This window comes from Microtus ochrogaster, unplaced genomic scaffold (genome assembly GCF_000317375.1).
Source record: "Microtus ochrogaster isolate Prairie Vole_2 unplaced genomic scaffold, MicOch1.0 UNK3, whole genome shotgun sequence".
In the NCBI taxonomy this organism is placed as follows: domain Eukaryota; kingdom Metazoa; phylum Chordata; class Mammalia; order Rodentia; family Cricetidae; genus Microtus; species Microtus ochrogaster.
The window spans coordinates 8,812,234-8,823,573 of NW_004949101.1; the positions used below are offsets into that span (position 1 = coordinate 8,812,234).

Below are 11,340 nucleotides of genomic sequence, written 5' to 3' on the forward strand. Positions count from 1 at the left end.
GGGGGAGGGAGGGAGAGAAGGCAGGAATTGAATATGAAATGGATAAAATGAAAGAGAAAATATCATGAGTGATACCTAAGTTTTTGATCACAAAAAAGATAGAGGTTTTTAATTTACAAGAGAAGGCCATAACCAGAACAGATCTGAGCAATGGAGAGAGGAGTATCAGGAACTCTGTTGCTTATAAGTTAAGTTTAAGAATTTTTTGGTCATCGAAGGACAGAGGGACAGAGATTAAATTGGTTGTCAAGTGTGTCTGTGTGTGTGTCGTGTGTGTGTATGTGGGCGCACCTAATAATTGTTTGCAAATACCTGTTTGGAGGTCCTGTTCAGAAGCTCTGCTGATCATAAGTTGTAGTCTATCCTGGCCTGGCAGCTCTCTCCAAGCTCAGCAACGTGGAGGACTTTATTCCCCCAGCAGAAGCTTCCTGATCCCTAACTAACCTTAGCTGAAGGATGTCTCTAGGCCTGGATGCCTGACTTATCTCAAGGATGACACTTAACACAGCTCCTGCAAATGCTTTTTCCCTGTTCCTCACATGATAATTAGGTTAATGCTCCAGCCATTTTGATAGGGCTGCGCTTCCACTGGTACACTTATATGAAAGGAGCGCAACACACTTAATACAAATTAGGGTTTATCCTCACGCTTCCCACTCCTACATATTTCCTAGACTGCGGAATAAAGTTGTGTTGCCTTACTGAAGTCATCTCTCCAGAGGGTTATTACCATCATATCCAGAGACATCTGATCCTGGTTCCCCATTTCGGCTCCCTCCACCCTCATGGAACAGTGACCAACGATCCCCGAGGAAGCATGAGACCCACAAATACGTAGTGTAGGTATAGTGAAGAAGCAAGATCAGACCGTCATGAAAGATAGATAGCACTATGAAGAGCCAATGGTGTGACTGGAAAAATAGAAAAGATGCAAGAGTTGAGCCTTGGGTTGCCATCGTTTACAGGTTAGAGACATGAGCAAGAAACAAGAACAGACCCTAGAAAGGAATAGTTCCTGACAAAGGAGGAAAATCAAAAGCAGGCATGTCTTAAGAAAGAAGGGTACCGGTCATTTTTTCATTACTTTTTGCAAACCTGAAGTTGAGTATCTACAGAGAGATTTATTTCACTGACAGTCTTGGAGGCTGAGTCTCCAAGCAGCAGAGTGCTGGCCCTGGCAAGGGTTCCCTTGACTCTATTACTTCGGGGAAAAGACTAAGAGATAGATCACTTATAGACAAAGAGATTTTACTTAGGGACTGAATGCCCTCTTGTGATCTCCTCTCATGAGGGCTAATGCAGGCTCTTGCAAAAACTACCTTCATTATTTCCATGGGCAGTCTCTGTTATCTAATCGCTTTTCACTAGGCTTAGCTTTCAAAAGTCCTTTCTCCTTGGTGCCACCATACCAAGTACCAAGGCTTTAACTTGTGAACTCTTGGAAGAAACTCTCAGTCAACATTCAGACAATAGTAAGGGGGAAGTGAATAGTTGTGACAAATACTTCTGGTAAACCAAACCATGTGGAGATTGCTAAGTTTCCACTGGATGAGGAATTCAGAGTTTATGTCTGAAATTTACCAAGCTCCTACTATACCAGACACTCCTACAGTAGCAGTAGAAGGGAGAAAGGGTTGATGGGTAATTTTAATAGATAATATTGGGCTTCACTATAGGCAGAAAGAGAAATGAATTTACTAAGGATGTTTAGTGGTGCAAAGAGACAATGACAAGAATTCTAGCTTGTGCGTTCCTGGACCAGATGTGAATACAACAGCCCAAGAATGTGAAAATGAATGGACCATTTGTTGCCTTCCCAGGTTCATTTTGGATTTTGTGTGGAAGGTATTTGAGTTGCTGCATTAGGATTTTGTAGCTAGGTACATCTCTAGCTTAAGAGTTAAGCACATGAACCTTCATACCAAACAAAATAAAACCGAACAAAATAAGGCAAATGTTTGCTTACAACCTGAGAAAAGGCATCAAAGCCAAAACTGGAGAGTAATGGGTGTTCAAAACAAACTCCTCAATGTGTAAGTGTAAGTGTGGAAAATGGGTTATGAAAGCATGACTTCTCTATGCATTTTTAAAGAAATAGAATGCTTACATGTCCATTTCCTATTGCTGATTCATAAAACTTTACAACATTTAAAACAGCCACCATTTGGAAACGTGCCATTTGGCAGAGCTCAGATGGGACACAAGAATGAATTGAAACGGACAGGGCCCTAGGAGAGTGAAGCCCCCATGAAGCTTGCTCACTCACATGGTGGGCAAGTTAGTGAGTCATCTTGGCTAAGAACATACACAGCACAGACAATTTCTTCTTACTCCTTGGGCTTTACCTTTTCTACTTGGGTTCCTGAAAAGAATGCTATCTATGTTCTAAAAGCTACTGTTCTCTTAAGACTGGGTTCTCTCTTGAAGACTCCTTGAGCTGAGTCTCAGGAGTCCCAGGTTGCCCCTTAGTCATTCTGTATTAGCTATGTAAGCCATTAGGCCAAATCCAGATTCCAGGAACACAGCATGAGATTCTATCTCTCAATGGGAAATGCCATAAAAAATCCACACTCGCCATTCACTTACTGTGCCTCCTATTATTTGCAGACACCAGTCCTTTCCAGAAAAGATTGCATATCGTGAGCTTCTGCAAGTGACTGCCATTCTAAAGTACCAGGCAACTTAGCTCTAGGGCTCCTTATAGGCTTAACTCTGTGTCCACGTGACCTCAAGGTCATGAAGGCATCTATGTTTTTCAACTCAGAATTATTTAAAGCGAAGCATGGAGTTGAGTAGTTCACTGCCTTGGTGTGTCTGTGGTTGGACAGGGTTGTATAGGCAAAACTCTAATGCGTGAGTGTGCAGTTACTTGTGAAAAAGACCCGACATTTTTATTAGGAACCAAGGAGGAAGGACAAATCAACCCATAATACCTACAACCCCTACTAACACTGTCCTTTAATGTTGGATGCCGTGGGCCTCTTTGCAATGGCGGAGCGGAACTCACTCCTAATACTGGTTTGCGTTTAGAGAGGCAGTGTAAATTAAGGAACAAAGCCTTGTGATCAAGGATTGAGCAAACCTTGTTTCCAAACTTTGTTTTGATTATTATAAGCAGGTGGCTTTGCTTAAGCTTTTTGTTTCCTCACTGCGGAAGCAAGTCAAGTAGAACGCAGTGAGATAGTGGCTGTCAAGTAAGACACTTAGAGTGCCCGGTGCTTTGAAAGAGCTCAGTGCATGCTGGGGAGTATTATAATTATTATTTTCATGGTTAATTTCGACACTTTCAACTACAGAATGGTGAGCAGTAGGAAGGACAGCAGGGTGTTGCTGGATTCTGAGCTTACAGTGGGAGCCCAAGTCCTTCCGGGTGAATGACTCATGGCACAGTTTTTTCTCTAGCTGTTTGTGGCCTTGAGAAGTCACTTTTATGCTCTTAGCACCTGAGTTTTCTTATCTATACAAAAATAAAAATAAAGATCAGTTTAGCAATATGGCTATTATGTTAAATGACTGACACCAAGCAGTGACTGAAAATTTTGTTAGTTTTTCCACGGGTGTTGTCCTGATCTACCTGACGAGATCTTCAAACTGCATTCCAGCCTGATTTCTCACTTCACAGACAAAGCTAAGAAAGTGGGTCTTTATTTCTTTGTGATTCCATGGCAATCCCTCCTCCATTCCCGTCTCACCTTTTTTTTCAATTGAAATTTGTTTTTTAAAAACAATCTTTCCAGATTCCGTTTGATTGGCATCACTGCAAGCACCTGGATCCTCCTCCTGCAGCCTTTCCAGTTCTGAGATTATAAACGTGTGACCGATTGCCTCCCTGGCTTTTACGTGAGTTTCTGGGGATTGAACCCAGATTTTCATGTTTGCCCAGGGAGCACATTACCCACTGTGTCATCTCTCAGTCCTAGGTGAAAACAAGGTGCAATTTCTCGGGTCCACAATATTAAAAGGCCCACATTCCTGGCACTGGATCCAATCAACTACCATTTCAAATCAGGCTGTGCATCTTAATCAGACACTGTGCACCCTCTGATCGCTCTATTCTTTCAAAGGAAAAAAAAAGTGCTTCTGGCTTTGGCCAAAATCAGAAAATCAAGACGGGTGTTGACTGAGTGGATGGCTTAGCTGGGAGAAAAGCGAAGCAAGGGGAGCTGCGAGATCAAGTGGCCATTAGCTCAGAACTTTAAAGCGGCATGAGAGCGAGTTGTACGTCTCTCGTGTTGCACATCTCCCAAAGCCCACTGATCTCAGCATGATTGACATTTATGAGAATGACCTTAAGGTAGGTGTGCGGTTGATGTTTTTGTTGCTGGTTTGCTGCTTCCATGACTTAAAGGGAAGTAGTTTGAGGTGTCAGTTGCTGAACTGCTCATCTACCCCCGGCCAGCAGGAACTGAGCACTAAACTAGAATTCCTACCTGTCTTTGACAGGTTACTAGACTAGCTGGCTGCCCTCGGAGCGCAGTGCTTTCGGGTGTGACTTCCTTGTTTTCTGCTTCCTCCGTATCCCTCCCCAGATCTGTCACTTTTCCCATCAGGGCTACTGCCAGATTGTTAGCCTCGGATCTGCTTAATGTCACTCAGCTGAAAACGGACCTCAGCAAACATATTGGGCAGTCTGCGAGAAGTGGTGGACATGAACAATTTAGGCTTAATATCTGTCAGGGAAAGTTAGGACCATCTGGAGAAGGCAGTTAATGGCCACCATTAGAACAGCATGCAATACTGGGCTTAACTGTAGTCTTCCAGACTCAGTTTAACAAATACAAGAGAACCAAGAGGGCATTTGAGCAACACTGCCCAGTAGCGCCTGAGGTCCTGATAGAAGGGTATCAAGTCTCACCTGGCAGTAACTAAAGTCTCCACACACTGTCACTCTCTGACAACCATCTAGGGAGGGACAAACATGGGAGAGGATTAAAGTAGTTGCTACAGAAATTAACTGTGCTCTGTCTTACATTCCCTCTGGCAAAAGGAGGGTCTTTGCCTGAGTTACTAAGACACAGAAATCTGCTCCTGACCATAGAGAGCTGATGGATCCTTCCAGGACTCCTGCAGAGCGGACTGTCAGAAAAGAACCCCTATTAATTCATCAGCGTTAGCCTGGGGATCAGCTGCGAGAAGCAAGATGCAGGAGGACGGAAGCTTTTTATCCAGACAGAGTTCAAAGACGGAGATTCATCGTACATAGCTATTCGGGTCAAAAGGAGATGACCCCAAATCATGGAAATCATTTCCGAAGACATGTATTAATGCTTCTAAAAAAATAAATAAATAAACTAAAAAAACAAAAACAAAACAAAAAAAAAAAAACAATCTTTCCTCACTTTACATACCAGCCCCAGTTCCCATTCTTTCCCCTTTCCCTGCTCCCCTATCTTTCCCCCACCCCATCCACCCATCCACTCCCCAGAGAGAAAGGATAAGGTTTCTCATGGGGAGTCTATAAGGTCTAGCACATCACTTTGAGGCAGGACCAAGGCCCTCACCACTATATCTACATTGAGCAAGGTATCCCTCCACAGAGAATGGACTCCAAAAAGCCAGTTCAACTAGGAATAAATCCTGGTCGCACTGCCAGTGGCCCCAGTCTGCCCCAGCCATACCAACGGTCACCCACATTCAGAGGACCTAGTTTGGTTTTATGCTGGTCCCTTCACTGTCAGTCCAGAGTCAGTGAGTTCCCTCTCACCTTTAAAATATATATATATATATATATATATATATATATATTCCTATTTTTTTCTGTGGAATTTTCAATGTTTGGTTCTAAATGTCCCCATAGATTTTTTTCATTTAATTTTGTGAATTGTAAACATTTTCCTGGCCTATAATATGGCTTTTGATGATTTTATAGTATTGTCTTTTTTTAATATGTAATTTTGGTTTTGTCATTCAAAAGAAATGCTTGATTTTTATGCTGATAAGTTTTTAGCCTCTCCTTTTGTGGATCTTGAATATTTTTTGTCTGTTTTGTTTTTCGAGACAAGGTCTCATATATAGCTCTGGATATCTTAGAACTAGCTCTGTAGACCAGGCTGGCACTGAACTCACAGAGATCCTCCTGCTTCTGCTTCCTGAGTGCTGGGATTAAAGGCATCCGCATCTACTGCCCAGCTTGGATCTTGAAATTTATGCTATAATTACAATAGCTTTCTCTATGTAAATACTATTTTTCAAATATATAATATCCTTTATTTTATGTATGAATTTTATAATCTGTATATTCTTTTGTTCATATAAAAGGCTCTAATTATTTCATGTATAACATAGTACTAATTATCCCTCATTATTTTATCCTTTCAAATAATGTTTTTCTATTTATTTTCCTTTATTATTTTTCCATATAATTTTAAAGTTATTTTTCTGGCTTAAAAGATATTATATTCACATAAAATTTATAGATGACAATAGACAAAATTGGAAAATTTTTCATCTTGATATTTCTATCAATATTATAGGATTTCTTCTTATTCTTTTTTTTATGGCTCTCAGTAGTATCTTATCATTACCTCTAAATTATTTTGTACTTTAATTTCGAATCTTTTCCTATGGTTTTTTTTTTTAAATCTTGGTGCTATTGTAAGGGCTTTCTCCCTTCAATTAATATATTTTAATGATTTATTTATTTTTATTTTCTTTATATGAGTGTTTTGTTTCTGTGTATATAAGTGAATAGCACATGTGCATTGTGATTGTGAAGGTCAGAAGAGGGTGCCAGATCTCCTGCAGACAGAGTTATGGGGGATTGTGAGCCACCATGTGGGTGCTGAGACTTGAACCCTGGTCCCCTGACAAAAAGCAAGTGCTCTTATCCACTGAGCCATCTCTACAGTCCATCCCTTCATTTATATTGCAAATTTTAAGTTTTCACTGTATTTTAGGATACTGTGTAAAGTTTTAAATTTTTATATTGTTAAAAATTGGTAATATTGTCCTGGTTCTGCTCTATGAAAATTTATGGAAATGATATGGGATTTGATATATTTGTTTTCTTCTTTGCTAAATTCAGTGGGTAAGGTTTGTGTACATCACTTAATAGGATAATCCAGTCTTCTGTGGTGACGAAATTACAATTATCTAAATCTCAAGCATGGTCTACATAGCTCAGTGCTTATGCATTTTTTTCCTGAGATGGTGGTGGCAGTCCCTCTGATCCCTCCAATAGCTTTTATACTGTGACTGTCCAGTTCCTCCAGCTAGAAAGCACAGCCTATTTATCCTCCCTTTGCTTCTGGGATGGAGTCCTTTCCTCTAATTTCTGATATGTTCCTTATTGCCATCTGAGATTAGTTCCCTAGTATCCTTGTCTTTCAGTATCTCATGGAATAGTCTACTACACTGGCTGCAGAGTCAGAGATATCTCTAGTCTGCTCCTTCAAACTCTCTAACAACCTATCATCCAACTACAGAGCTACTGCCACAGGCACAGGTCTGGCAATAATTATGAACAACTAGTTTGCAACAAATTTCCATTTTGATAAGGTTTCGACTATAAAAACAAAATGTCTGAAATAATATAATTTTATCAAGATAAAATAATTATGAAAGTAACAATACAGGATGTTCAAGGGTATCATGCCAGGATTGGCTCAGGTCTTATGAGGATCTTCTGCTATGACATCTTAATTGTGGGAATATATGGGAAAGGAAGAGATCACATCACCAGAAAGGAAGCTGGAGTGAGGCCGGTCTCCCTAAATTCCTTTTGAGGTCATGAGTACAGCTAACCCAAGCATCTTCCATTAAGTCTCATTTCGCAGAGATTCTATGTCATTTATCTCTGTTCTCACAGCTAGTGTCACAAGCACTTGCATTATGTCTATGCCATGAATTTTTTTTTTTATAAAGGACGAGATTAAGAACGAAGAACAGTTTATATTGAAGAACAAACTTTTGAAGCAATGAGTTATCCAAGCTCTCAAAGGATAATATTGACCACTTTCAGTCATCTTGATGGTGAGACTTGGTAACAAAGAGAAGCCAAAGGCAAAATTGGAAAAACTTTGCAACTGTCCAGGAAAGAGTTCATAAAATTTAAGGGTATTGAAAGCCAACCAAGCTTCACATGGGATATGCTCGTGGGGAGGGAGGCTCAGTTGTCTTGGACAATAGCATTCGAGCAAGCATAACAACACAGGAGCCATATTAGAAGTGAGCAAAGAATGGACTTAATCAGTGGTGAAAGCCCATTTCAGTTCATCTCTGGGTCATACGAGGCTTAACAAGAAAAGAAAGGCAATAGGATTAAGGCTCAGAAAAGCTCCAAAAAGAAACTCTAGATGTTTTCCAAGTGGAAAAGTTCTGGCTCCTGTTCAGTTGTGAGGTTGGGCTACTAAGCCTACATACTGGAATCACAGAGTTCACAGCAAGCTACCCTGGAAGAAAGTGGAGGACATTCCCAAGTTCCTGCCTAACAGTGTTTATCTTTTGCTTGCTATGCTGGGAAATTGTTTACCAATAGAATACTACAGAGTAGCCTGTATGTGAAAGTGGCAACTGTATGTCTGTGTGCGTACAAAGAAGCAGAAGAAAAGCTAAAGAGATCTTCATTAGAACGGGTAGGGTTTGAGGCACTGTCCCGAAAGACCTAAGTCCGGCAAAGCATTTGAAAGACCACTGACCTCAAACATCTACAAGCTCCCATGGATTGCTTTTGCCAACAGGCAAGACTGTTGGTCAAGACATAGCTTGTTAAGAGGCCCATGAGGTAGAACTTTTGCCTGAGGATCATGATAATAAAGGCAACTTTATTCACACTTTAGAAGGAGAACATAGGTCCTTTTTACTTCATTCTGTTATGAACTCAGCAGAGTTTATTATTTCAGGGAAATAATTATTAAGACATAACTGAGTGCCTTAGTGAAAGCCAATTTCAACTTAGAAACATCTAAATATATCTTAGCAAACAGGATCTTCTCAGAAAGAGCTGTCAGGAAAGTCCACAGTAGTGACATTATGTATGTACTTCCAGAAGCTTCCATGACTAAGTATGTTACGGACTTGTACAGTTACACTCATGTACAGGAGAGACCTTACTCTTACATAGGAATGTCTGTGTTTTCTATTTACTCTTTCAGTTTCAAACACTAGAATATAGTTATGAAATCAAGATAAGTAAAAAAAAGAAAAACTTGTTTTGAAGGCATCTATGGTCAAATAAGATACCCAAGAATCAGAAAATACTAGGGGGTAAAGAGTGTCTAGTGAAACAGGTACTTCAGGGACAAGGGGCATCTTAGCAATGATCAGAGTGGAGGATGTACAGTCCCATGAGTTTTCTAATGCCCTTGCTCTTCATCCTGCTTCAGCCTGAGATTTCTGGTAGGTGCTTCCAAATGTCTTTGGATAAAAGATGGATACACTTAGGGGCCATACCATTTACCACACAAGCCAGGATCCTGAGTGCCCCTTGCACCTCCCAAGTGGGCATGCAAATTTGATTCAGAGTATGGAGGCCTGTCCCCAGCCAGACCTCTCTGTTCTAGGTGTTTGGCACAACCTAACATTTTCCTCAAGCAGAGGCTGGCTCACAAGGGGAGGATTCCATGGGGTTCTACACACAGCTCTGCCAATTCCCCCACAGTGAGATTGCCTATCTGTCTATTCAAGCTTGTCCTTAAGGCAGGTTAGCTCACCGTGTGACTCAGACCAGAAAGTCTTGGCAAGGTATGTGACATGCACAAATGCTTTTCTTCAAGAACCCCACAGATTTGAGACGCTATTTTGAATAGTTGTTTGGGTCTCTCTTCCCTATTACATACCCTCAAATATTTTATAAGAGCAGAGGCCCCAAAGAGGGAAAAATGCGAAATGGAAATAACTGGAAAGTCTGTTTTAAAGACCTTGCTTTGCTTTCAGTGTGCAGAACACCCTAAGTGCCACTTCCAGAAGTGGTTTTTAGAAAGGGATACTGGAGGGAAGGAGTCTGAATCCAAAGAGAGACCCCAGTCTCTAATCAGGCTGTGGCTATGACAATACTCTGTTAAACACCAAAAAAAATTTTTTTGCAATTAGAAAGGCATTTCATATGCATCAGGAACAAGCATTATCTACCCCATGATCTCAGCAAGATTTACCATCACTTCTCTCTCTCTCTTTTTCTGAAGCATTTGTGAGTGTAGCAAGTTGCTTGGTAGCTCACAGAGTTTGATATTTTACAATCTTGACCTTCCCCCCCCCAAATGCTTGATAGGAAATGAAAAGCTTACAAACTCTTTATTTTATAGAATCTGGGACCTCGTGACTCTGTCTACATCTTCTTTTGTCTACAGAAGAAATTCCCTTATAGCCACCTCTAAGCTTTGTAGCAGACACACATAAAAAATATTAGCTGATTGGCTGAGTCAAGACAATAAAACATCCCCCAAGAGAAACTTTGCATAAAGACTACCTTAAATGATGCTGCTAAGAAATATGGAAATATCTGGACCATGCAGATTAAGGATGTAGGGAATAGCTTCTTACCTGGGCTTCTTTTGGGATTCCGTTTTTCACACCGTCAGTGCTTTGCCATTTGCTGTGCTGAGTCTTGGGGCTGTGGAAAGTCCCATTAATAACAGTAGTACCTCTAGGATTGGCCATTGGTGGGAAGCCTTTGAGCCCAGTAGGTTCTCTTTCAGAGGTCTCCTGTAGCTTCAGTTTTCAAGTAGCTGAAGTGATGACATAAAACACTTTGGGTCTGAGCCCTTAAAGGAATCCTACCAGTCAGGCTTTTCCAGAAGAAGAACCACAGCCTATCTATGGACAGGATCTTTAGTGGTTACCTTTTGCTAGTCTACTCCAGTGGCACTGTGGACTCCATGGCAACAAGCCTGCTTCTGAAACTACAAAGTTTGTTAGCTGCTCTCTGAGGCAGAGGAAACTTGGAGACAGAAAATTCCAGGGGTAAACACCGAGGAGGCGGGCTGAGAGGTCGAGAGACTTTTAAAGATATACACAGCACACTCACAGAGTTCACAGTACTGAAGGGCTAGTTACATTTTTTTTCTCCTTACTGAATCCTTTCCCCTTTGCATATAGTTACATTTTTTCACTGCTTATAAATATTTTTTTATGCCAGAAAATATCACCCATGAGTCACTGCTAGGAATTGAAGAAGCAAGGTACTGGGGAATTGTTACCTAATGGGTACAGAGTTTTGTTTGGAGTGGAGGAGAAACTTGTTGTCATTGGTCATTGAACAAGAATGAGTATATATGCAATGTCACTGAACTGTGCAAGTAACGTAATTCAAATGATCAATGTAAATCTTTCCCATGGTGAATCTTAAAATCACAACAGCAACATCTGTAACCCACATATAAACATATATACCATACAACATAT

At 40.7% G+C, this 11,340-nt stretch overlaps 1 protein-coding gene across 1 annotated transcript in view; it reads right to left on the minus strand.

Moving 5' to 3' along the window:
- The window catches only part of Sptlc3 (serine palmitoyltransferase long chain base subunit 3), a 117,526-nt gene extending 106,930 nt beyond the window's left edge, over nucleotides 1–10,596 (minus strand). Inside the window, exon 1 of the mRNA XM_005365533.1 lies at nucleotides 10,480–10,596. Coding sequence (XP_005365590.1) covers nucleotides 10,480–10,596 — 117 coding nt within the window. The remainder of the gene's footprint in view (nucleotides 1–10,479) is intronic.
- Between the last annotated feature and the right edge of the window lie 744 nt (nucleotides 10,597–11,340).